Source organism: Lithobates pipiens, unplaced genomic scaffold (genome assembly GCF_037356315.1).
Source record: "Lithobates pipiens isolate NorthernLeopardFrog02 unplaced genomic scaffold, aLitPip1_a1.2 Scaffold_74, whole genome shotgun sequence".
Classification (NCBI taxonomy): Eukaryota; Metazoa; Chordata; class Amphibia; order Anura; family Ranidae; genus Lithobates; species Lithobates pipiens.
In genome coordinates, this window is record NW_027507897.1 from 1,078,941 (window position 1) to 1,106,815 (window position 27,875).

At 44.2% G+C, this 27,875-nt stretch overlaps 1 protein-coding gene and 1 long non-coding RNA gene across 3 annotated transcripts in view; both read left to right on the top strand.

Moving 5' to 3' along the window:
- Positions 1 to 16,633, top strand: part of LOC143959422 (uncharacterized) — a 39,921-nt gene extending 23,288 nt beyond the window's left edge. For both annotated transcript variants that reach the window (XM_077468072.1, XM_077468073.1), the window contains exons 2-4: positions 4,545 to 4,644; positions 5,279 to 5,526; positions 15,950 to 16,633. In XM_077468072.1, coding sequence (XP_077324198.1) covers positions 4,545 to 4,644; positions 5,279 to 5,526; positions 15,950 to 16,525 — 924 coding nt within the window. In that variant the 3' untranslated portion in view covers positions 16,526 to 16,633. The remainder of the gene's footprint in view (positions 1 to 4,544; positions 4,645 to 5,278; positions 5,527 to 15,949) is intronic.
- A 10,267-nt stretch (positions 16,634 to 26,900) lies between these two features.
- Positions 26,901 to 27,875, top strand: part of LOC143959424 (uncharacterized) — a 43,200-nt gene continuing 42,225 nt past the window's right edge. Inside the window, exon 1 of the long non-coding RNA XR_013270223.1 lies at positions 26,901 to 27,162. This is a non-coding gene — a long non-coding RNA (uncharacterized LOC143959424). The remainder of the gene's footprint in view (positions 27,163 to 27,875) is intronic.

Consider the following 27,875-nt stretch of genomic DNA (forward strand, 5'->3'; position numbering starts at 1 on the left):
ACATCATCGAGAACAATGTAGACTGCCTCTTCATCACCGAAAGCTGGTTAACCTCTGACTGCAACACCATCCTCACCGAATTGGTGCCGGAAAACTACAGGATCCTAACCAAACACCGGATAGGGAAAAAAGGAGGAGGCCTAGCAGTGATCTTTAAAGGTCACCTGGATCTCACTAAACCATCATCTCAGAACCCAGTGCCTTTTATGGAAACCCTGACGCTACATCTTCAAACAACTCCCCAGGACACCACTCATATTCTACTGTGCTACAGACCACCGAGACCAAAGTCCAACCTTCTTTCACCCCTCACGGAATCCTTTGCAATGCACACCCTAAAATTCAAAAATTTCCTGGCACTCTGAGATTTCAACCTTTGGGCAAATGAGCCTAAAGACCCCATCGCGACTGCCTGCATCAATCAACTAGAAGAACTGGGTCTACAGCAACTGATAAAGACTCCCACGCATGGGTCAGGACACACCCTGGACCTCATTTTCAAACAGAGCATCGACGTCAACATACTCGACAACATAACTCTGCCATGGACGGATCACCACGCCATCAAATTCAAAATCGCTACCAACATCACCTACGCAAAACGGAAACCTGTAACAACGCACTGGACCAGATCGCATAAAAAACTGTACTCCGAAGCCTTCAAAACCACTCTGTCCAAAAAGATATCTACAATAACCTTAAACCACTCTACGGAGGAAACGCTCAACTCCCTGAACAAGGCATTACTGCAATCAGCAGACTCGATAGCACCAAAACGCAGGGCACTCATCAGGAAGAAAAACTCTGGATGGTTTAATAGCTCCCTCTCCGTACTAAAGCAAGAACGCAGAAGAGCGGAAAGAACATGGAGAAGAAATCCCACCGAGGAAAACCTATTTAACTACAAAGGTCTCACAGAAAATTATCGGAAAGCAATCTTCAAAGCCAAAAAGGACCACTTCTCATATACAATCTCAACGGCCGCAAACCAACCGCGGGAACTGTTTAAACTGGTTAATCAATCAATGAATCCGGTGTGCCTAGAACCCCCAGAAAGCGAATCCCAGGATGACTGTGACAAACTGTCGGATTTTTTCATCGATAAAGTCAAAACCATCAGGGAAACAATTTGTCAGAAGAAAACATCCAACCTCAGCCAGCAAATGCATAAAGAGGATGTCTGCACCAACATACCGCAACCGCCAAAATTTTCACTATCCCCAATTACCGTAGACACCGCAAAAAACATCATTAATAAACTGCGTGACAGTACCTCACCTATTGACATCATCCCCACAAAACTACTGAAAGAATGCTCCGACATCGTGGCTCCAACCATAACCCACCTCATAAACCGATCATTCCACGAAGGGATTGTTCCCAGCATCCTCAAACAAGGCATCGTCAAACCTCTACTCAAGAAACCAAACCTGGACCCTCAGGATCCAAACAACCGTAGGCCAATTACAAGCCTCAACACCATTTCTAAGATCATGGAGAAAGCTGTAGTACATCAGCTACAACTTCACCTGGATACTCACAAACTCCTGGACCCGCTGCAATCAGGCTTCCGCCCGGGTCATGGAACAGAAACAGCTCTCCTCAAGATTTGGGATGACACCCTCGAAGCAGCAGATGACGGAGAGCCGTGTCTCCTCGTACTGCTAGACCTAAGTGCAGCGTTTGATACAGTAGATCACAATACTCTACTCGTCCGCCTCACAGAAGTAGCCGGAGTCCAAGACATAGATTTCCAATGGTTCGCGTCCTTCCTAGGAAATCGGTCACAGACAGTGAAACTAGGAAAATTCCTCTCCGAAACTCGGGCAGTCACCTGCGGAGTCCCTCAAGGCTCTCCGTTGTCACCCGTTCTCTTCAACATTTACATCCGCCCACTCCTTCAAATCATCAGATGCTCAGATCTCTGCTTCCACTCTTACGCTGACAACACGCAACTTTATTTCCGGATCAATGGAAAAAAAGATCACCAACAACAACTTGAAAACTGCCTCAAATCAATAGAGGAGTGGATGACCACCAACTCCCTCCAGCTGAATGAATCAAAGACAGAGCTTCTTATCTTACACCCAAATCATAAGCCCGCAACCAAAACCTCCTGGTCTCCAACAACCGTCTTTGGGCAGACTATCTCCCCAAAGACCAAAGCGAAGAGTCTCGGGGTTATTTTAGACGCACAAATGTCAATGGATGCGCAAATAGGATCTGTAGTCAGTCGATCTCACCATCTGCTGCGCATGCTTCGCAGACTCATCCCTTTTATCCCAAAGAATGACAAAGCAGTGGTAGTTGGAACAATCATTAATTCACGACTGGACTATGCAAACTCGCTTTACATAGGATTACCACAATATCAACTTGCGCGATTACAACTGATCCAAAACACGGCGGCAAGGCTGATAACAGGAAAAAAACCCTGGGAATCCATTTCTCCTTTACTGAGGAGCTTACATTGGCTAACCGTAAAAAATCGGATCACGTTCAAGACCCTGTGCCTCACCCACAAATGCGTGCATAGAGAAGCTCCGCAATACCTAATGGAGAAAATAAATCATTACACACCAAACCGCAGTCTTCGATCAGCCAAAAAAAACCTCCTCCTCGTGCCCAAAGCCCGGTATAAATCCAAGGGTGATCAGAGATTCTCTGTCCTAGGGCCTTGGCTATGGAATGCTCTACCAATCAACATCCGCCTGGAAGAAAATCACCTGGCTTTTAGGAAAAAACTCAAGACCTTCCTCTTTTAGCAGATGATCAAAGCTCGCCACAGCGCCTAGAGGCGATTCAGTTCGCATTGTGCGCTATACAAGTATTTCATTCATTCATTTATAATTGCACGCACTCGTGGAATGACGACAGTGTGACATGTTTGGTATCTATTTACTCTGCGTAACATTATCTTTCACATTATGCAAAAAAATGTGGCTAATTTTACAGTTTAGTTTTTTTTTAATTCATGAAAGTGTCTCTTTTCCAAAAAAGTTGCGTTTAAAACACTGCTGTGCAAATACCGCGTGACATAAAATATTGCAACAATCGCCGTTTTATTCTCTAGAGTCTCTGCCAAATATATATATATATATATATATATATATATATATAATGTTTGGGGGTTCTAAGTAATTTTCTAGCAAAAAATATGGATTTTAACTTGTAAACACCAAATGCCAAAAATAGGCTTAGTCATGAAAGGGATAATCATTAAATCATAATTTCAAAAATAAAAAACCCAGTGGTGATTGAATACCACCAAAAGAAAACTCTATTTCTGTGAAAAAAGGACAAAAATTTCGTATGGGTACAGTGTTGACTGAGTAATTACCGTTCAATGTGTGAGAACGCTGAAAGCTGAAAATTGGCCTGGTTAGGAAGGGGGTATAAGTGCCCAGTAACTGGGAAAGTGGTTAAATTGCCCTGAATGTTTGGCGAATATCATATTTACTGCTTTATGAATATGCCTCATCATAATAAAAAGGAAAAAGCAAAGTCATACATTTACAAGGTAATTTCAGAGTCAGTAACAAAAATGTAAAAATTTGCTTTGACCCATAAAGGGCAAAAATCTGTAGAATCACTAACACCAGAGCAGGGTCTATGGATCAGTGGCGAAGCGCATGGGTGCCGTCCCCCTAATCTACATGCATGGCGCTTGATCCATGGGTTCCAACTGATTTTTTTTTTCTTTTTAGAAACACTTGATTAGAGCCTGATACTCTGGCTTCAAAAAAGTGTGGGCTCAGGATCCAGAGCACTGCGCCCTGAGCCCACCCAGTTGTGTGACAATAGAAAATTATTATTCGCTATTGTCTTCCTGATTCTCCTCCTGTGCAATCAAAATCAGTAAGCAGGTCCTGAGACCCGTCACCCAATTGGCTCAGAGAAGAAGCGATTCTATTGGCTGCTGAGGAGGAGGAGGGTGGAGATGCAGGAGAAGCCACCACCCGGAGGAAGTGCTGCCCGTGACCTAGATGGGGTAGGTGCAGAGCTGGTGACTGACCGGGGGGTGCCTGTGACCCAACCGAGCAGGGGAGGTTGGCAGCGGGTGGATTGATGATGCCCCCCCAAAAAATATACCACCAGCCTCCACTGCTATGGATTAGAAATTAAAGTGTGTGTGTGTGTGCTTTTTTTTTTTTCTTTATTGTTCTATATACTGCGAGGCGTTGAGCCTTGGTTATGTACGTCTTTCCGGTCTGTACATTATTATTTTGCATTGTAACTATTCAATTGCTGGCTCTGTTTGTTTGACTGAACATTAATATAATCCTTTGTAAAAGAAATGAAAGTACGTGGGATGGGAGCACTGCAGACAACAAAAGAGTGAGGGACAACATGCATGCAATAATTGAATGCTTTTGTCTTTGATAACTAATGGACAGTATATTGTCCACTTTCTTCTATATCCCCGCTTATAGTAACCATAGAATCCAGTTGTGATCGCCCCCTTAGAAAACAAAACCCCAAATTTGAGTGGATCCAAGGTAATTTCTATTAATATGGCTAATGACTGCTTTTTCATATTCCAGTGTTCCACCTTTACAAATGGAGATATTATTGAAATCTTGCAACCAGGACATCGCCACTGGGCTGTGTATGTAGGTGATGGACATATTGTACATTTAACAGGTAGGTATTCGAGAAGAACTATGCATCATAGGTAGCAATAAAAAAAATAAAGAGTTTGATAAAACTAAGTTCTGTGTTATAACTATAGTCAAATATATTCTAAATACACTATATGATTATTATTTATTATTATTATGATTGTATGATTTACATTAATATACCCTTTGGATGAATAAAATGGAGTCGAGTTTTTAACATACCCAATCTAGCTCTCTAAAACACCCTAAAAAAAAATAGTATACAAAAATATTTAGAGGGTTGCAATGTTCAAAAGCAATTTCCTGTCTATATTAAAATTGGACCCTTGTCTGAGACTACTGTTGAAGTCACATGGAGTCCACCCCTCTATTGTTTTAATGGGATCCATGACATCACATATTATGCAAAATGCTAGTTGCAAGTGAGATCTGATAATGTAACTCAGCCAATCAGATAACTGGCTCTTAGAGCACTAATAAAAAAAGTATGTAGGGATCACAGGGACTAAAGCACACAGAAATGCTCAGTAAACGTTAGGTTCAGACCAGAAAACTTTATTAAAACCTGAAGAACACATATTTTAACTGATTGTTCATTCATTTGATTTACCTGTTAGTCTTTTTATATTGATTCAGATGATATTGTGTGTGCCCAGGCAGGATTATTGGTCGTGGTGATAATGCTGTTCATGGAGAGTCAAATGTTGTTGGGAAAACTACACTGGAGACTGAGGCAAAGGGATGCAAGTATGAAGTGAGCAAAATGTATCATGACCTGACCCCGGTGCCCAATGATGAAGTGGTAAAAACAGCTCTGCAGATGGTGGGTGAGAGTAAACCTTATGGGTCCAGCTGCCGAGATTTTGCTTTTGAACTGAAATATGGACGAGGAAATCTAGATATTGTAAGTGTGATTTATGACTGAATCTCATGATCATTTACATATACATTGTGTGTGTGTGTGTATATATATATATATATGTGTGTGTACATACATACGTACATACATACACAGTATCTCACAAAAGTGAGTACACCCCTCACATTTTTGCAAATATTTTATTATAGCTTTCATTTGACAAGACTGAAGAAATGACACATTTCTACAATGTAAAGTAGTGAGTGTACAACTGTCAGCAGTCAGCACAGGGCCCACTAGAAGACATCCGGCCACTCTCATGAAACCTATTTTTGATTGGTCATAAACATTCAGAAACATTCACAGCAGTGGCCTTGCTGGAGGTCATTTTGTAGGGCTCTGGCAGTGCTCATGCTGTTCCTTCTTGCACGAAGGAGCAGATACCAGTCCTGTTGATGGGTTAAAGGCCTTCTATGGCCCTGTCCAGCTCTCCTAGAGTAACTGCCTGCCCCCATCTGCTACTTAACTGACCAGATCAATATCCCAGGAGTTTAATTGACTGGCTATACTCTGATTAAATAGCGTTCCTTTAATTTTTTTGAGCAGTCGATATAGAAAGTCTACACATCCCTGTTAAAATGTCAGGTTTCCATGATGTATAAAAATGAGACAAACATAAATCATTTCAGAATTATTTCCACCTTTAATGTGACCTATAAACTGTACAACTCATGCAACTCAGCATGGCACATCTTGACTTTGCGAGGGCATCTTCTGTGCACAGGCCTCAGTTCACCCCACAGAGTTTCAATGGGATTCAGGTCTGGGCTCTGGCTGGGCCATTCCAAAACTTAAATTTTCTTCTCACAAAGCCATTCCTTTGTTGATTTGGATGTATGCTTTGGGGCATGTTACTCTTCATGTTCAGCTTTCTAGCAGAAGCCTGAAGGTTTTGTGCCAATATTAACTAGTATTTGGAACTGTTCGTAATTCCCTCTACCTTGACTAAGTCCCCTATTCCAGCTGAGGAAAAACAGCCCCAGAGCATGATGCTACCACCACCATCCTTCACTATGGATATGGTGTTCTTTGGTGCAAAAACAACACTGCACATCACCAAAACATATGTTTTGGAATTATGGGCAAAAAGTTCAACCTTGGATTCATTAGACTATAACACATTTTGCCACATGCTTTTGAGAGACTTTTGCAAAATTTAGCTGAGCTTGGATGTTTTTCCTTGTAAGAAAAGGCCTCCATCTTGCCACTCTACCCCATAGCCCAGGCATATGACGAATACGGGAGATTGATGTCACATGTACCACACAGCCACTACTTGTCAGATAGATCTGCAGCTCCTTTTATGTTGCTGTAGGCCCTTTGGCAGCCTCTTTGATCAGTTTTCTTCTAGTCTTTTTCATCAATTTTGGAGGGACATCCACTGTTGTGCCATATTTTCTCCACTTGATGATAGCTTCACTGTCTTCCATGGTATATCTAATGCCCTGCAAATTCTTTTGTACCCTTCTCCTGACTGATACCTTTCAACAATGAGATCCCTCTGATGCTTTTGTAGCTCTCTGCGGACCATGGATTTTGCTGTAGGATGCAACTAAGAAAATGTCAGGAAAGACCTACTAGAACAGCTGAACTTTATTTGGGGTTAATCAGAGGCACTTTAAATGATGGTAGGTGTGTACTGATTCCTATTTAACATGAGTTTGAATGTGCATGCTTAATTCTGAACACCTCTACATTCCCAGTTTTAAAAGAGAGTGTGCACACTTATGCAACCATATTATTTTAGCTTTTTTTTTTTTTTACTTTCCCTCCCTAAAAGATTTCAGTTTGTTTTTCAATTGAGTTGTACAATTTATAGGTCACATTTAAAGTGGAATTTGTTACCTCACAGAAGCCTGACATTTTAACAGGGGTGTGTAGACTGTTTATATCCACTGTGTGTGTGTGTGTGTGTATATATATATATATATATATATATATATATATATATATATATAAAATATATTTTATTTTTTTCTCTCAGGAACACTTTCCAACTAATATTCATGCACTTCATTTGACAATATGTCTTTTTAGTTGTTTGGAATAAAAAATGATTTTAATATTTTTGTCATCTTTTGTTTCACGATATTGTGACAGTCTTAGCCTGGGAAAGAGAGTAGAAGATTATAGTACAAAGAAAAAAGTTTTAAAGAGTAACTACACTTTTCTTGAAAAAATAAAAACAATCCCCTCTGGGTGATTAATGTACATGGCAAGGATTTTAACAAATTTAGTTACAGATTCCTACCTATTTCTGTTCTGAAGAAAAAGCTGTATGTTTTTAGGATACAGATTGTGAATGGGAGCAACTAATTCATTTTATTTAGCTGGTGAGAAAAGCTGTGAAAAGCTTTGGTGTCTCCAATCCCTTTAGACATAAGTCAAACACAAGGCATATGGGCCGAATCCGGCCTGCTAAGCCATTTCATGTGGTCCTCGCACCCTGGGATTTTTTCAGCTGGAATGTAGCGGAACTCCATTCTGCCAACTCTGGCTCTCACCCTCTGCTCCCTGTTCACCGCTGTCACAGCTTACCTCTTATCAGCTTTTACATATCCCTATCTATCCCAGCGGGGAGATGCAGGTTCAGAGTGGGAGGAGGCATTGCATGGTAATAAATGTCCCCATCTGTTACTGGGTGCACAGATGGTGACCCCTGAAACTGCTTTATGTACATAGCGCATCCCTGAACTCCGCACATAATGCACTCCTAGTATTTTTTGCCCCTTTGAGATCCTCCCACCGTTATAGCAATTTGGCTACACCCACCGTTTAATGCATTTAAAGGCGGGGGGTGGGCTTGTTGAGTTCCTGTACCTATTCTCTGAGACAAAAAGCCCTGCATATAAATGTATATAGTCTTATAGATAAAAATTGGGCAACCATTTTGCTCATGTGGCCCACAATGAAATTGAGTTACACACCCCTGCCTTTAGATGTGATTAACCCTTAGGTAGCCCATACATGAGTCGACTGCCCCATCCAAACATTCAATGTGAATAGGAGAATCCTGCTACTAAGCTATTGCATTCTGATACAGAATACACTTATCAGAGCTGCTGGCAGGGAAAACCCTACAGTGTACAGACATCGATTGTGGACCCTATGGTACCTGGATCAAAATTCGGCCAGTCTCTGGTGAACTGGACAAATTTTGGTCCATGTATGGCCAGATTTAGGGAGTATATGACATATTTGTTGCAGACCATACCAAAAACTCAACTTGTATTTTAGTGCAAAAAAAATCACTCAAGCAGTTAATGAAATCTCTGAATGTTTACTGTACATCAACTAAGTAAAAAAGGTCTCCAGGACTCATATATTGCATTGACTTTTTAGAAAATTACAGAGGATGCAGACTGAAAAGGAAAGGCTATTTTTATTACATCCAATTAAAATATGCTTGTGTAGCAATTGTATATGATATATACTTTTTTTTTTTTACACTATACTTTTTCCATGAGAGTGGACTTACCCTCAATTAGGGATGAGCTTCGTGTTCGAGTCGAACGTACGTTCGACTCGAACATTGGTCGTTCGGGCGTTCGCCGAATTCCGAACGCTTGGGCCGTTCGCGGCAAAATTCGTGTGGCCCACAATGCACTGCGATGGCGCAGTGCATTGCTGGCTCATGATTGGCCAAGCATGCACTGTGACCCCGCATGCTTGGCCAATCGCAGCGCCAGCAGCGAGGAGAGCCATGGTTGGTCACAGGCATCCTGCCTGTGGCCAATCATAGCTCAGGCTGTGTAGTGCACGCCCCACACTATATAAGGCCGCCTTTGAGGCGGCCTCGTGTAGTGTGTTAGCATCTGAAGCAGTGGGTGTTCTGTGTACCTTCAACACAGTTACACACCAATAGTTTTTGGCTGATTTCCTATCTTGCTCTTGTGTAGTGGTTACTGTCTGTGCCCTGACCGCAGTATACACCACTATATTCACCTCACCTATATAGCTAGTGATCTAGCTTTAATAATAGAGCTTGCAGTCAGTAGTGTTAGGAGATAGTGCGTGCTGTCTGCGTGCTCTGTACCCAGTACATACCACTATATCCACCTACATAGCTGTTCTCTATTTGAGCCCAATTGCCATCTGCAGGAGTTATTGGAAGTTGTGTGTGCTTCCAGCACAGCACAGTACAGTATACATCTGTATATACCCCTTTAACTCTGCTGTTTTCTGGTTATTGTCTGCGTGCCCTGACCGCAGTATACACCGTGATATTCACCTCACCTATATAGCTAGTGGTCCATCTTTAATAATAGCGCTTGCAGTCAGTAGTGTCAGGAGATAGTGCGTGCTGTCTGCGTGCTCTGTACCCAGTACATACCGTTATAATCCACCTACATAGCTGTTCTCTATTTGGGCCCAATTGTCATCTGCAGGAGTTATTGGAAGTTGTGTGTGCTTCCAGCACAGCACAGTATACATCTGTATTTACCCCTTTAACTCTGCTGTTTTCTGGTTATTGTCTGCGTGCCCTGACCGCAGTATACACCGTGATATTCACCTCACCTATATAGCTAGTGGTCCATCTTTAATAATAGCGCTTGCAGTCAGTAGTGTCAGGAGATAGTGCGTGCTGTCTGCGTGCTCTGTACCCAGTACATACTGCTATAATCCACCTACATAGCTGTTCTCTATTTGAGCCCAATTGCCATCTGCAGGAGTTATTGGAAGTTGTGTGTGCTTCCAGCACAGCACAGCACAGTATACATCTGTATATACCCCTTTAACTCTGCTGTTTTCTGGTTATTGTCTGCGTGCCCTGACCGCAGTATACACCGTGATATTCACCTCACCTATATAGCTAGTGGTCCATCTTTAATAATAGCGCTTGCAGTCAGTAGTGTCAGGAGATAGTGCGTGCTGTCTGCGTGCTCTGTACCCAGTACATACCGCTATAATCCACCTACATAGCTGTTCTCTATTTGGGCCCAATTGTCATCTGCAGGAGTTATTGGAAGTTGTGTGTGCTTCCAGCACAGCACAGTATACATCTGTATTTACCCCTTTAACTCTGCTGTTTTCTGGTTATTGTCTGCGTGCCCTGACCGCAGTATACACCGTGATATTCACCTCACCTATATAGCTAGTGGTCCATCTTTAATAATAGCGCTTGCAGTCAGTAGTGTCAGGAGATAGTGCGTGCTGTCTGCGTGCTCTGTACCCAGTACATACCGCTATAATCCACCTACATAGCTGTTCTCTATTTGGGCCCAATTGTCATCTGCAGGAGTTATTGGAAGTTGTGTGTGCTTCCAGCACAGCACAGTATACATCTGTATATACCCTTTTAACTCTGCTGTTCTATAAAAAGGCATCTGCAGGAGTTAGTGGGTGTTGTGTGCCTCCAGCACAATATAAACTACCCAACTACTGTTTTACCCAACTCCCTTCAGGCCATTACCATGTCTGGAAGGCCAGCAAGGAGAGGCAGACAGGCGCGAGCCGATAAAAGAGGGCAAGCAGGCTCTGTGTCTAGAGACAACAGTGCTGGTCGTGGATGCGGTGCATTGTCATCAGCACGTGGCCATGGGACATGCTTGTCCTTCTTTTCTGCAGCTGGACATGTTGAACCGCAACATGCCAACGACTTGGTAGAGTGGATGAGCAAGCCCTCTTCATCCTCCTCATCCTCTCTCACCCAGTCTCAGGGTAGTAGCAAAGCAGCTGTCAACGCATCGTCTTCCCTCCTCTCAATGTCATCATCAGTGACTCCTTCCCTAGACCCACCACGTCCTCCTGAGGAGTCTCCTGAACTCTTTGAGCACAGTGTTGGGTACATGCTCCAGGAGGATGCCCAGTGTTTGGTGGGCTCTGATGATGACACTCAGCTAGAGGAAGGCAGTAGCGTGAGCGCAGAGAGAGAGGATGCTCAAGAAGCACAGCAATCTGGCAGTCATGTTCCACAAGCTGCAGCATACTGCCAGGTTTGCTACAGCGATGAAGAGGGAGGGGATGATGAGGGCACTGACTCCACGTGGGTGCCTGGAAGGAGGGAGGAGGAGGAGGAGGAGGAGGAGGAGGCACATGTCCAACGAGGCAGGATGCCCTTCAGGGGCCAGCTTAGTGGCAGCACACCGACTGAATCACACCGCAGAGCTCCGCCTGCACAGAGCGCTTCCTCTGCGCGTTATTCTAAAAGTTCTTTGGTGTGGGCCTTTTTTGAGACGAGTGCATCAGATTGCACCTCTGCTATTTGCAACATATGTCTCAAGCGTATCTCACGTGGCCAAAACATCAGCCGCTTGGGCACCACATGCTTGACCAGACATATGTTGACCTGCCATGCAGCTCGTTGGCAAGCGTACCTCAAAGACCCACACCAAAGAACAAAGCGGACCTCTCCTTGCTCCTCATCAGCTGGCATCTCCAACCCCACTAGACCTTCAGTCCTCTCTGAAACCTGCTCTGAGAGGAATGAAGGTGTAGAATTAGGTGTGTCACAGCCAAGTGCTTCCGGGAACTCTGCTAGTGGTACATCCACATCCGATTATAGCAGGTAAATGTCCCTGCCCCAGCTGCTGGACCGGCGGAAGAAATTTACTCCCAGCCATCCACATGCCCAGTGGTTGAATGCTAGCTTGGCTAAATTGCTAGCACTTCAACTGCTGCCTTTTCAGTTGGTAGACTCGGCCCCCTTCCGTGAGTTTGTACAATGTGCGGTTCCTCAGTGGCAGGTCCCTAAACGCCACTTTTTCTCACGGAAGGCGATTCCGGCTCTCTACCGGCATGTGGAAGGCAATGTCCTTGCCTCGCTGGACAGGGCGGTCAGCGGTAAGGTGCATATTACCGCTGACTCATGGTCCAGCAGGCATGGACAGGGACGTTACCTGTCTTTCACGGCCCATTGGGTCACTCTTCTGGCTGCTGGGAAGGATGCAGGACAAGGTGCAGTAGTGTTGGAGGTTGCTCCGCCACCACGCCTCCAAAATGCTACTATTGGTTGTGACACACCTCTCTCCTCCACCCCCTCCTCTTCTTCTTCCTCCATGGCCTCTTCCAGTGCTCTGTCCTCAGAACCAGCGGTGCTCCGTAGGCATTGCAGGGGCTACGCAAGTACGCAGGCAAAACGATGCCATGCCGTGCTTGCGCTGGTTTGTTTGGGGGACAGGAGCCACACTGGGGCGGATGTTTTGTCAGCTCTGCAGGGGCAGGCCGAGAGGTGGTTGACGCCACGCCAGCTTAAGCCAGGAATGGTGGTTTGCGACAATGGCACCAACCTCCTCTCCGCCCTCCGACAGGGACAACTGACCCATGTGCCCTGTGTAGCTCACGTCCTTAACCTGGTGGTGCAGCGGTTCTTGGGCAGGTACCCCGGCTTACATGATGTCCTGAAGCAGGCCAGGAAAGTCTGTGTGCATTTCCGCCGATCATTTAATGCCTGTGCTCGGCTGGCTGAGCTCCAAAAGGAGTTGAACCTGCCCAAGAACCGCCTTATATGTGACATGCCCACCAGATGGAACTCAACATTGGCCATGCTGCAGCGGCTGCACACGCAGCAGAGGGCCATCAATGAGTACCTGTGCGACTACGGCACCAGGACAGGGTCAGGGGAGCTTGGTTTTTTCTCACCACGCCAGTGGGGCATGATCAGGGATGCATGCACTGTCCTGTCACCATTTGAGGAGGCCACAAGGATGGTGAGCAGTGACAGTGCATGCATCAGTGACACTGTACCTCTTGTCCACCTCTTGGAGCATACGCTGCGTGGAATAATGGACAGGGCACTTGAGGCAGAACAGAGGCAGGAAGAGGAGGACTTCCTTGCCTCTCAAGGCCCCCTTTATCCAGACAGTGTTCCTGCTGTGCCACCCATCACACAGGAAGAGGGTGAGGAGGAGGAAGAGGAGGAGGAGGATGATTGTGTCAGCATGGAGGTGGAGGCTGGCACTCAGCATCAGCAGCAGCAGTCTTATAGGGATGATTTACAGTCCCAAGAAACACGTGGACTTGTACGTGGCTGGGAGGAGGTAGCTGCGGATCATGTTGTCCTTAGTGACCCAGAGGACTCCGGACCGAATGCCTCAGCTAACCTACGCTGCATGGCCTCCCTGATCCTGCAAAGCCTGCGGAAGGATCCTCGTATTCTTCGGATCAAGGAGAGGGACCATTACTGGCTGGCCACTCTCCTTGATCCACGGTACAAGGGTAAGGTTGCCGACCTTATCTTGCCATCGCAGAGGGAGCAGAGGATGAGACATCTCCGGGAGGCCTTGCAGAAAGCTCTGTGCAACGCGTTCCCAGAGACTGGGAGGTCACAAACTCCTGGTCCTGGACAACGTGTTGCTGAGGCATCAGTCAGAAGGAGCGGTGAAGGTGGCCATCTGACTGATGCTTTCAGACAATTTTTTAGTCCGCAGCCCCAAGGTATGATTGGTTCCAGCACCCATCGCCAGCGTCTAATTTACATGGTGCAGGAATACCTAGGGGCAAGGTCAGACTTGGACACCTTTCCCACCGAAAATCCTCTGGCTTACTGGGTCTTGAGGATGGATCACTGGCCAGAGCTTGCACAGTATGCAATTGAGCTACTGGCCTGTCCTGCATCCAGCGTTCTTTCGGAACGCACCTTCAGTGCTGCTGGTGGCTTTGTTACCGATCACAGGGTGCGCCTGTCCACCGAATCAGTTGATTGACTGACCTTCATCAAGATGAATCAGTCTTGGATCACCCACAGCTACCAAGCACCTGAAGCTGATGTAACCGAATAATTTTTTTTGAAATACCACATCCCTTCAAGACTGCCTATGCTGATGCTGAGTGACTGTCCTGTTATGTTGATTGTCTATCCTCTTCCTCCTCCGCTGATATGTTGGAAGAACATTTTTGGTTCTGGGTGATGCCAGCAGCCCAATTTTTCTGCCCCTGTTTAACAGGGGCGTTTAATTACAATTTTTGATGCAATGCTTTGCAGCAGGGCTAATTCCTGCAATAAAACTAGAGTATATGGCAGAGGTTGCAGTGTGGTGGCACCAGCACCAGTGCCTAAGGCCCAATTTTTCTGCCCCTGTTTAACAGGGGCGTTTAATTACAATTTTTGATTCAATGCTTTGCAGCAGGGCTAATTCCTGCAATAAAACTAGAGTATATGGCAGAGGTTGTAGTGTGATGGCACCAGTGCCTAAGGCCCAATTTTTCTGCCTCTGTTTAACAGGGACATGTAATTACAATTCTTGATATAATATTTCACAGGAGGGCCCCTTCCTGTGCCCACCCAGAGTAACGGTGAGGACTTATAGTGTTGTGGCACCAGCACCACAACCACCAAAGGTCAATTTTTATACCACTGTTCAACAATGGCATGTAATTACAATTCTTGATATAATCGTTCACAGCAGGGCGCTCCAGCGCCCACCAAGAGTCACTTTCAGGGCTTACAATGTTGTGGCAAAACCAACACCTTGTTCCGCCATTTCTGCAGAGCATATAGGGCAGGCCCCTACTTTCAAACATCCAACTTACAAACATCAGACAGCAGCAAGTGAGATGAAAAAAGATGGACGACAAAACAAATTATACAGGGGTGATAACCCTTCCCTATATTTTCCAAAAAGCTTAAAAATAGTTTTTTTGACTGGAGCTACACTTTAAAAATGTACCAGTTGAAAATTACAAACAGATTCAACTTAACACAACAAACCTACACAGTCCCTGTCTTGTTTGCACCGCCTGTATACTGCTGTTCTGAGTATATAGGGCCTGGGGGCCACACGCATTTCCTTTTTTTAATATGGGTACGGGGTTCCCCTTAATATGCGTACAAGACCCAAATAGGCTGGTAATGGGCAGGGAGGGCTACCCATGCCATTTTTCTGAATGATTTTCAACCATATTGCAGGAACCAGATATAACATTAAAACCGCAAGCAGTTTTAAATGGTGTTATTTCCGTTTAATGTCATTTTGTGCAGGGACTGTTCTAAACACGGGAAACACGTGGCACTTCACAGGCATACTACAGACACCCCCCAGGCACCATATTTAAAGGAATATTTCACTTTTTTTTTCACTTTAATCGTCATTAAAATCAGTGCTCCCGCCAAAACGGCCGTTTTAAAACCTTTTTTTGCATTGACCCATGTCCCCTGAGGCAGGAGTCAGGTCCCCAAACCCTTTTTAGGACAGTATCTTGCATATTAGCCGTTAAAATTAGCACTTTCCATTTCGAACGTTCGAGTCCCATAGACTTCAATGGGGTCCGTTCGAAAGTTCTGGTGCGAACCGAACCGGGGGGTGTTCGGCTCATCCCTACCCTCAATATAGTTTGAGGTAATTGTAATTATCTACAATAAAAAAATGTAAACTGTTTGATACACTAAAGATGTCTATCTATTATGGTCAACACCACAATGTTTTTGTGTTACAATCATTTAAACTGATATTAATGTCTTAATTTCCAGATAATTAGAAACATGGCACCCATTCCTGGAGAACTGACAATAGCTGCAGCAAAAGGAGTCCAAATTGCGGGCTCAGCTATGAACTCAAGTTCGGAAATTGTGGGTTCAGTCGCAGCTAAGGGAGTCGATTTAGCAGGTCAAGGAGTGACAGCGATGTCTGGAGTCCTGGGAGCAGCAGCTGGGAAGAGTTTAGCTGCTTTTGGAAGCATGCTGTCTGCAGGAACACAAACACTGGCTCCAATTGTAGCTGCTAAAGTAGATGCTACTGGTTATGGTACCATGTTGTTGACGGCAGCTGAGTGTATGTCACCATTGGCAGAGTCCTTCGCTGCTCGATCTGTAGAGGCAACGGAAGCCACAGCTAATAGTGTTAAACAGCTGGGATCTTATATCTCTTCAAGTTCACCAGCGGCAGGGTCAGCCGTAGCCACAGGTTTGTCTTGGTTAGGTTCAGTTTCTGCTGCAGGAGCATCCAGTCTTGTCAGCTATCTTACATCAGGAACCGAGCAAAACAGTGTTGAGAAACAGATAACTACCGAGCAACCTGAGAAGACTGATGCTGACCTACAGAAATAAATGTATCTTTTACATATCTAAGAATGTATTTTACTATTTTGTCTGTGCTTTATCACCAGTACTTATCATATGGATCTATGTGTAATAAATATTTCTGAAAACTTGAAACCGAGTGATGATTATATAACCCCTTCTTCATTTGGATTAATTTGCATCACTAGTGGTGGCAACAAACTATATCACAACTAGAACAGCAGCTGCAAATGTAATAATTGGGTTGCATATGTATCAAAGGCAAAGCAAGAACAGAAATTCTGAAGTGTTGATAAAAGTCCCACTAGAGGCAAAACAACATAACACACACAAAAACACACTTACCTGCCTGCTGACAGTCTTCCATTGAATGTTAACATTAACAGAATTCCATTAAACTCAGGCTATTCCGGAAAGACTGACTCCCGTGTGCATGATGCGCATATGTTATGATGTCATCCTACACCAGCTAATCAAGAAGCCAAAAATATAGAACCTGAAAGTATCCAGGGAAAAAGATGACAGTGGTTGCCGATGACTGAAAGATGAGTATTTTCAAGAATTTCTTTTCGCTTTAGTAGACCAAGTTGTGCAGCAAAAGTGTAAGTTAGAGAGTTGAGACAATCCTAATAATCCTTTAATATTGGCACCTTACTTGAATTAATGAGCGAGATCGTTCTATACGATTCGCAGAGTAAGTGATCCTTATGGGGTTTGAGAATGAGGACAATCAGCACATCTGACATAGAGGGCGTTAACTGTCCCGTTTTCATAGCAAAATCATATACCCTCAGTAGGTGAGGTATTAGTAGTTCTCTGAAGTGCATATACCACTCGATGGGGAATCCATCCAACCCTGCCGTTTTATTTCTGGCAAATGATTGTATGGCAACAAAGAAAAGACACATACCAAAAAGGTAAGAGAGCGCTGCTCACCCCCAAACATAACAAAAAAAATGGAAATAACTCCCCTATAGTGGGGTTTTTAGGCAGCGGGGGGGGGGGGGGGGGGGTGTGTGTATGGTGATAAATAGGCAATGTATGAAAGGTATATGTTTATTGATATATACAAAACCCTTTACATGACATTTAAAACATGAGCTTCAGTGGGAAATTAATAATGCCGGATACATATTATTAGACAGTGGTTACATATCAACATTACACAGTGAATGTCAACCAATTGCTGTATTTAATTTTGCCATTGATGTATTTAATTTTGAATAATATTTAAATGTTTATATTAATTTAGTAGATGATAACTGTTCAGATTTTATTATTTTACAAGGGTTCTCTAGACTCCAACTGACTGGATGATGTAGGGGGCTACACAGTTTCAACTTTGGGCACTGTGCGGCTGCCCAGCGTCACAGGCAATTTGCCTTCGCTGACGCGATGGACCGGCTTTGGTGACTGGCGCTGTTCTATTGCGCCCATCCGTCCGGTCCCCTCCAGCGTTGCAGCGACCTTTTTTCCCCCATTGCGTACAGCGCATTTCTAGTCCTATTGTGCAGGCGCAAGTTGTGGTGGCGGGCGTATGTGCGGCTGGAGCCTTTGGCTGGTCCGAATGATGTCACATCGGCTACACGTAGCACGTATTTAAGGCATGCCTTTCATGGCGCTCCTTATACGTGATATCACTTGCTTTGTTCTATGAGCGGCAGATGAACCGACTACCTGGGTAAAAACACTACATGGTTAAGGTCATTTTTGCCTAGATGCACTTTTTGCTTGCCTTGTTAGGGTTATTTTTTCCACCGCTTTCTCAAACACTGTTTATGTGATTTCAGGGCTTGCCGTTCTACTGCTTCTATTTTTTCTTACCCTTTCTGCCCCATTGATTTACTGGCATGAATACTCTCCCATTAACAACCTATTGGACGAGTTTGGAGTATAAAATATAACCTTCCTATATAGACCTTCTAGAGGTGAGTTTTAATATTGGCACCTTACTAATATATATATCCATTGTGACGTTTTCTGTGCATTATGCTTCTGAAAAACTTCTGCTCTAAGTCTATCGTTACTGTCTATTTTTTTTTATTCAGGAAATATTATATTTCAAAGTATCTGTTTCTAACTTGATATAAATATATATGTGAGTCTCATCAAACTTTACGTCCTGCCTGTGAATCCTTTCAGCTCGGGTGGAATAATTAAAACAAACTTGTGATTCTTGGCATGTGGATATGTTTCCTTATCTCTGAAAAAGGGCAATTAGATTATTATTTGATGTATGTGATATTTTACCTTTTGTCACATGTATATTATACAGCTAATGCGCAGTACCACCCACATTTAACATTTTCTGAGCGTGTAGTTGTGAACACATTAGGTATTGCAGCATTCCTTTGTTTTTTCTACCTGTTTTTTCACATTTTTCTTTAAAGCGGGAGTCCGCCGTGAGTGCGCGTTTTTTTTTTTTTTTAAAAGCCAGCAGCTACAAATACTGCAGCTGCTGACTTTTAAAATAGTGACACTTACCTGTCCAGCGTGCCCGTGATGTCGGCATCCGAAGCCGATCTCTCGATCGTCTCTCGGGTGCTGCCGCCGCCATCTTGGGTATGGGAATCAGGAAGTGGAGCCTTTCGGCTTCATTTCCCGGTTCCCTACTGCGCATGCGCGAGTCGCGCTGCGCAATGAGGATGGACCCGCTGCCTCTGGGATCTGTGTGTTTCCCAGCAGGCAGCGGGGGACTTTCGGAAAGGGGCGTAATCTACGCCCCTTTCCGCAGAGAGCTATCCAGGAAGTGGGTGCAGATACCTGTACTGTACAGGTACCTGCACCCCCCTCCCCCCTGAAAGGTGCCAATTGTGGCGCCGGAGGGGGGGAGGATTCCAATGAGCGGAAGATCCACTTTAGGGTGGACCTCCGCTTTAACATTTGTATGTAACAATAGCACTATTTGGTAGCGTAGGACAACATACAATGGGAATGTTTGACCATTCTTCCAGAAGAGGTCAGGCACTGATGGACAAGAAGGTCTGGCTCACAGTCTCCGCTCTAATTCATCACCCAGGTGTTCTATCGGGTTGAGGTCAGGGCAGGCCAGTCAAGTTCCTCCACCCCAAACACGCACATCCACACTATATTGCCAAAAGTATTGGGCCACTCCTCCAAATCATTTGTTGGAGGAGGGATTATGGTGTGGGTTTTTTTTTTGTTTCAGAGGTTGGGCTTGATCCATTAGTTCCAGTGAGGGGAACTCGTAAGGCGTTAGCATACCAAGACATTTTGGACAATTTCATGCTCCCAACTTTGTGGGAACAGTTTAGGGATGGCCCCTTCCTGATCCAACATGGCTGTGCACTAGTGCATAAAGCAAGGTCTATAAAAAGACATGGATGAGTGAGTTTGGGGTGGAGGAACTTGACTACCCTGCACAGAGTACTCAACCCAGTAGAACACTTTTGGGATGAATTTGAGCACAGACTGAATGCTAGGCCTTCTTGTCCAACATCAGTGCTTGTCCTCACAAATGCGCTTCTGGAAGAATGGTCAAACATTTCCATAGACACACTCCTAAACCTTGGGGACAACCTTCCCACAAGGGTTGAAGCTGATATAGCTGCAAAGGGTGGGCCAACTCAATATTGAACCCTACAGACTAAGACTGGGATGCCATTAAAGTTCATGTAAAGGCAGGTCTCCCAATACTTTTGACAATATAGTGTATATGTGTCCTGCTCAGCTATCAAATTGCTATAAAGCCTCAGGGATGAATCATTGCTCAGAATAATCCACTTGTGTGTGAGAATTTCAGCTTGTGTTATTGAGCTTTGTAAACCGATTTTTTTTCAACAAGCCAGTTCAAGATACACAACTACCAATCCAATGCCTCGGTCAACCTAGAGGCAGCCATAATGGGCTCCTACTCGGAACTGAGTAATTTAGTATATAGCGGGCCTAAATCCACCACGCAAACCACCACCCCATGAGAACCACGGTGAGGGTGTGGAACCAAGTCTCTAAGCACTTAGAGAAGCCGCTGACGTTCTCTCCCCATATACCTCTCTGGGGCAACCCATCCATGCCCCATTTAGGTACTGTGCCCGACCTGCAGGTGTGGTCCAGGTACGAAATAAGAACACTAAGAGATGTCATGTCCGAGGGATGTCTGCTCCCCTCTGAAAGACTCAAAAGCAAATTTGAGCTTCCCCCTGGATGTATTTCAGGGATTTTTTCAGCCGGAATGTGGTGGTGCTCCATTCCGCCTCCTCTGGTTCTCTCCCTCTTCTCCCCACTAACCACTGTCAATTGTAAACACAGAAGCCTTCTGTGTTTATAAGGATAGCTTTCCCCTCGGCGGCTCTCACAGATCCCTACCTGTCCCTGTCTCTATACTTTTTCCATGAAAGTGGAGTTACCCTTTAAAACTTGCCGACCGGCTCCTGTACATATACGTCGGCACTTTGAAGATGGATATCTTGGTAACGGCAGCAGCTGCTGCCACAACCGAGGTATCCATCTTTGGAGCAGGCGGTTCTGTTTACATTAATGATGGTCTCTGCAGTGGATTCACCGCGAGATCACCGTTATCGGCAGCGGGAGAGGGGCCATTCCTAATCCTGCCGCTCTCCCGCGCCCTCCGCTGCTTACTGGAGCCGATCGGGACCTGTCCGTGGCTGGGTATGGAAACGAGTGAGGCTAAGATGGACCCAACCCGTCTCCATACCATATCAGGGCGGAAGCGACGTCAAAACATCACTTTCGCCCATACGTCTTAAAGAACCATTTTTCTGTTGTAATTTTTTCACATGACAAAATTTTTTATTTTTTTTTTGCATTTGATGTCCAAATATGAGATCTGAGGACTTTTTGATCTCATATTTAAGAGGACCTGTCATGCTTTTTTTCTATTACAAGGGATGTTTACATTCCTTGTAATAGGAATAAAAGTGACCCAGTTTTTTTTTTTTTTTTTTTTAAACAGCGTAAAAATAAAATCAAATAAAACAAATAAGAATTTTTTTTTTTAAAGCGCCCTCTCCCGACGAGCTCATGAACAGAAGCAAACGCATACATGAGTAGCGCCCGCATATGAAAACGGTGGTCAAACCACACATGAGTGTGGTTTGACCACCGAGTGAGAGAAATCATTCTAGCCCTAGACCTCCTCTGTAACTCAAAGCATGCAACCTGTAGAATGTTTTAAACGTTGCCTGTGGAGATTTTTAAGGGTAAAAGTTTGACGCTATTCCATGAGCGGGTGCAATTTTGAAATGTGACATGTTGGGTATCAATTTACTCAGAGTAACATTATCTTTCACAATATAAAAAAAAATTAGGTTAAATTTACTGCTTTATTTTTTTATTCAAAAAAGTGAATTTTTTCCAAAAATGGCACCTGTAAAGCCGCGTACACACGGGCGGACTGTCTGGCCAACTTAGTCCGTCGAAACACATTTCAGCGGACAGTCCGCTCGTGTGTGGGCTTCAGCGGACTTTTTAAGCGTGCAGTCTGGCGGACTAAGTATTTCGGAATTTTCGAAATACTGTCCATCCTACTTTGGTTTCAGCGGACAATCCGCTGGTTTCAGCGGACAATCCGCTCGTGAGTAGGCTAGTTCAACGGACTAAGTATGGCGCATGCTCAGAAAGGATTTACACGGCGAAAGGTTGCATTGCTGTGTATTGGACTTCCGATTTCTAGTCCCGTCTTACGTGCTGTACACGTCATCGCGCAAGCTTTCGACGGACTGTTTGTTCATCCGTGTGTGGTCAAGTCCGTTCATTCGAAAGTAGGACGGACTGTCCGTCGGATTGTCTGACGGACTAAGTTGGCCATACAGTCCTCCCGTGTGTACGCGGCTTAAGACCGCTGCACAAATACGGTGTGACAAAAAGTATTGCAATGACCGCCATTTTATTCTCTAGGATGTTAGAAAAAAAAATGTATAATGTTTGGGGGTTCTAAGTAATTTTCTAGAAAAAAAAACGTGTTTTTAACTTGTAAATACTGAGTCTGAAAAAGATGCCTCGTCTTTAAGTGGTTAAGGTAGCTCAATATGATTTGTGGTAATTGTAATTGTCTTCGGGGATTATTCTGCAAAAAAATTTAAACTGATTGATACACTAAAGATGTCTGGTTGTGCATTATGGTCAACACCACAATGTTTTTGTATTACAATTATTAAAACTAACATTTATCTCTTAATTTCCAGAACATTAGGAACATGGCATCCATTCCTGGAGAACTGACAATAGCTGCACTAAAAAGGAGTCCAAATTGGGGGCTCAGCTGTGAACTCAAATTCTGAAATTGTGGGTTCAGTCGCAGATAAGGGAGTTGATTTAGCAGGTCAAGGAGTGACATCAATGTCTGGAGTCCTGGGAGCAGAAGCTGGGAAGAGTTTAGCTGCTTTTGGAAGCATGCTGTCTGCAGGAACACAAACATTGGCTCCAATTGTAGCTGCTAAACTAAATGCTACTGGTTATGGTACCATGTTGGTGACTGCAGCTGAGAGTATGTTACAATTGGCAGAGTCCAGTTGCTCAATCTACAGAGGCAGAGGAAGCCACAGCTAATAGTGTTAAACAGCTGGGATCTTATATCTCTTCAAATTCATTGGCGGCAGGGTCAGCTGTAGCCACAGGTTTGTCTTGGTGGTTAGGTTCAGCTTCTGCTGCATCCAGTCTTGTCAGGTATCTCACATCAGGAACAGAACAAGCCAGTGTTGAGAAACAGATAACTACCGAGCAACCTGAGAAGACTGATACTGACATACAGAAATAAATGTATCTTTTACATATCTAAGAATGTATTTTACTATTTTGTCTGTGCTTTATTATAAATACTTATCATATATATATATATATATATATATATATATATATATATATATATATATAACCTAGTGTTGATTATACAATCCCTTCCTCATCATTAGTGGTGGCAACAAACTATGTCACAATTGAAACAGCAGATGCAACAAATGTTAATATTAATAATTGGGTAGCATGCGTATTAAAGGGAAAGCAAGAGCAAGCATACAGGGGTATCATTAAAGTGCTACTAAGATCAAAATAAAAAATTACATATATGATGCAGTCTGATATTGACATTAAGTCTTTGTTTTTATGAGTCCCCCCCTAAAACTTGGTTTCTTTACCTGTAGATCCTGCTGTTATTTTTCAACTTCCTTTAAAGTGGAACTAAATAGAATTTGTAAAAAACTGAGCAGGCAGCTCTTTATTGCAGAAGTGACATGCTATGTCAGTGGGTGGGGCTTTGGCGCCCTAGTGGGGCCTAGAGGAACTGCACTCACTAATGCCTGAACTTCAGTAATGTGACATGTGAACATTAAAGGGGTTGTAAAGGTAAATGTTTTTTCACCTTAATGCATTCTATGAATTAAGGTGAAAAAACATCTCACACTGCCGGCGCCCCCAGTTCCCCCGTTTTACTTACCTGACCCCTCGAAAATCCATCGCTCGCTCCCGCCGTCCTCTTCGCCGCTCAGCCTGGCCGCTGATTGGCTGGAGTGGATGGATTGAAAGCAGCGCAGCCATTGGCTCGCGCTGCTGTCAATCACATCCAATGACGCAGCACGCCGGGGGGCGGGGCCTTGTGATACAGCGAGCGGCTATAGCCGCCAGCTGTATCACGGGAGCGCGCCCGCAGGTGCTTCTCACCAATGCGAGGGAGCTCGCATGAACGTGAGAAGCACCTGCGGGAGGAAGCAGAGACAGCCGCCGAGGGACCCCAGAAGAGCAGGTTCGGGGCCACTCTGTGCAAAATGAGCTGCACAGTGGAGGTAAGTATAACATGTTTGTTATTATAAAAAAAATTGACTTTACAATCCCTTTAAGGCAGGTCTCCCAGACTTAAAAGTGAGCTGCAAGGGTACTGTTAACTCCTGACGTTTCCTGCCGGGAGGGCGTCCCTGGACGTCCTATTTACTTCCCCTCTGTGTACCACCGCGCATCGGGGAAGTTCTGTGCTGGCCGTGTCCCTCGGACACAGCCAGTCACAGATCGCTGTAAATGGCCAATCACAGCGGCCGTTTACAGCGCGATCTGTGTGTCCAATGAGAGATGATCTCATATGTAAACATATGAGATCATCTCTCAGCATCGCTCTCCCTCCTCACACAGACAGTGTGTGAGGAGGGAGAGACGAACGGCTGCAGCGGCCCTAAGTTTAAAAAAAAAAAAAAGTAAAATAAAGTTTCATCCGCCCCCAGTGCCATCTGTTAGTGCCACCTGTCCCCAGTGCCTTCGGTCCCCAGTGCCATCTGTCATCAATGCCATGTATAAGTGCCAACTGTCATCAGTGCCACGTGATATTAGTGCCATTTGTCATCAGTGCCACCTGTCAGTGTCACGTGTCATCAATGCCACTTATCAGTGCCATCTGTCAACAGTGTCACGTGTCATCGGTGCCACGTATTAGTGCCATCTGTCATCAATGCCACGTATTAGTGGTATCTGTCATCAGTGCCACGTGTCATCAGTGCCACGTATAAGTGCCATCTGTCAGTGTCACGTGTCATCAGTGCCCCGTATTAGTGGCATCTGTCATCAGCGCCATGTATCAGTGCCACGTGTCATTGTCCTGGTGCTCCAGGGCCTTCAAAAGTGTAATAGGTAGTCAACAATTTAGATGTGTAATTTATGCTCCTAGAACATGTGATGGCGCTCCCTGCATGTTGGGCCTCTCTAAGTGGCCAGGCTGTGAAAAAGTTCCACACATGTGGTATCGTAATACTCAGGAGGAGCAGCAGAATTTATTTTGGGGTGTCATTGGTGGTATACACATGCCATGTGAGAGAAATAACCTATTACAATGACAATTTTGTGGAAAAAAAAAATCTTAATTTTGCAAAGAATTGTGGGAAAAAAATGACAACATCAAAAAGCTCACCATGCCTCTTACTAAATACCTTGGAATGTCTGCTTTAAAAAAAAAAAAAGGGTCATTTGGAGGGTATTTCTACTTTCCTGGCATATTCGGGTCGCAAGAAACGAGATAGGCCACCAGTACATCAGATGTGATCAATTTTGTGCGATTCGCACCACAGCTTGTAGACTCTCTAAGTTTCACAAAGGCCAAATATCTACTAATTTGGGTTATTTTTACCAAAGATATGTAGCAGTATAAATTGTGGCCAAAATTTATGAAGAAAAATTAATAATTCACATAATTTTATCACAGAAACAAAGAAATTTTTTTTTTTTTTTCAAACTTTTCGTTCTTTTTTTCATTTATAGCGCAAAAAATAAAAAAACCCAGAGGTGATCAAATACCACCAAAAAAAAAAACTCTATTTGTGGGGGAAAAAAGGACAAAAAATTCATTTGGGTACAGTGTTGCATGACTGAGTAATTGTCATTCAAAGTGTGAGAGCACCGAAAGCTGAAAATTGGTCTGGGCAGGAGGGGTGTTTAAGTGGCAAGTGGTTAAACGGGTCATTTTATTTGTTTACTTGTTGCCATAATTTGTTTTATGATTATGCCATTCTGCTATGACTTACAGTAACAGAATAGGAATCCCATAAGAAAGTACAGAAATTTGTTTTGCCTGTTCATTCATGTTTTATTTTTAAAGAACATGGAACATGAAAACGTTTGAACACAACTGTATAGTGCCCACAGAAGAGCTTGAACAAACTCTGGAGTTCTATGTTTGAGAGTGGAAACTACATGTCTGAAGTTCAACAGTTCATTAAAAAATTATTGTGAGGATGGAGGAAGAAAAGTTGGAAACAACACGGGACAACGTTTTTTTTTTTTAGGACTTTATATGTGCACAATTGCTTATGGACTTTTATTTATTGTATTTAATTGTTGCACTATATAGTAGCAGCAGACCTTTGTTTACATATTTTGATATTATAGTGCGGGGATATGCAATTAGCGGACCTCCACCTGTTGCAAAACTACAAGTCCCATCATGCCTCTGCCTCTGGGTGTCATGCTTGTGGCTGTCAGAGTCTTGCAATGCCTCATGGGAGTTGTAGTTCTGCAACAGCTGGAGGTCCGCTAATTGCATATCCCTGTTATAGTGGTATTAACTTAAAGGGGTGGCTGCACTGTTATCAGTGTTATATTTAAAAAAGGTTGTATAAGAAGCACAATAGAGATAGAAAAGGATGGTGTCACATTAATGGTATATTTAAAACAGGTATACAGACATCTTATTAAGGTGTATTTTCAATATATTGATGATCTTAGCTTCATAGTAGATAAAACTTTGGTGTCGGAACATTTCCTTGTGTGTCTGAACACAAACTCATCCAATTTGGAACTTACTGTTGAAGAGCACCACAATAAAAGCAATTACTTGGATATCACCTTAATTGCTCAACAACAGTTGATGATGCAGCGCGGCGTGAGGACGTGACACGATGGAGACAGAAGGGAGGGGCCAGGTGATGCCGACAGAGAGTGCGATCGCATGAGGGAGCTGAGATGGGCGGAGATGAGCAGCACCTGTGAGTGGAGGCTGTACGGGGTGAGAGCCCAGGAAAGCAGCGCTTGAGAAACACGCTGACCCCGCTGGTCCCTTCAATTGCTTGGCATCCCGCATGTGTGGCGTGGAGGTGAACAGGAAATTGGAATGTCTGGAAAGCTCAAGATGTGGGGCGGCTCTACCTAGGCAGTTCTTCCACTGAATCACCCTGCTGTGATAAGACCCTCCTCCATCTATCCGTCCCGGTTGGGTAAGAGACCCTGGAGTTCAGGGCAGTAGAATATTGACTGTCTGTTGTGCTTGGCTGACCCTCCCCTCCTGGGATGGTATGTGGGGGGGGCATAAATGATAAAAGTGACATCCTGCTGCTTCTCAGAGACTGATAGTATCACTCAGTATTGATCCCCTATACCTCCCTAATCCTTTCCTGCTCCATCCCATCCACCCCATAGAGTGTGGTTGTGTCGATCGATTACCTCTGATGTAATATCGTATCTGCCCTGAGGCGATGTGAATTAAGTGGAAAAGTTGATTTAATACAGGTCGGAGAGACTATCTGGGCTTAACCCTGCGGGGAATGAGAAAAATCAGTTGGACTGGATTCAACGCACCTCTAGAGGAATACCAGCTAATGCAGCAGGGGGTAATTTGTGCGGTGTTGATTTTGTATGGATAAACTGCGCATTATTCCTATTAAGAAGGTTGCTTGGCCGGAAGTTACTGGAGGCGTTAACATATGGTATATATGGTGATGACGAAGATCAGCGTTCTTAGACCTCAGGGGGTCATCTGGAATTTGAACTGTGAGCTAATTATATTGTGAACCATATATTGTATGGCCCCTATATAAATAGGGGGCCTTGTAAGAGCTAACAGGCGACCCACCCCCAGAAGGGGGGGAGGGGGAAGTATTGATAGCATCAGCATCTGGAACTGGTAACCAAACAACATGAAAGGCCACAC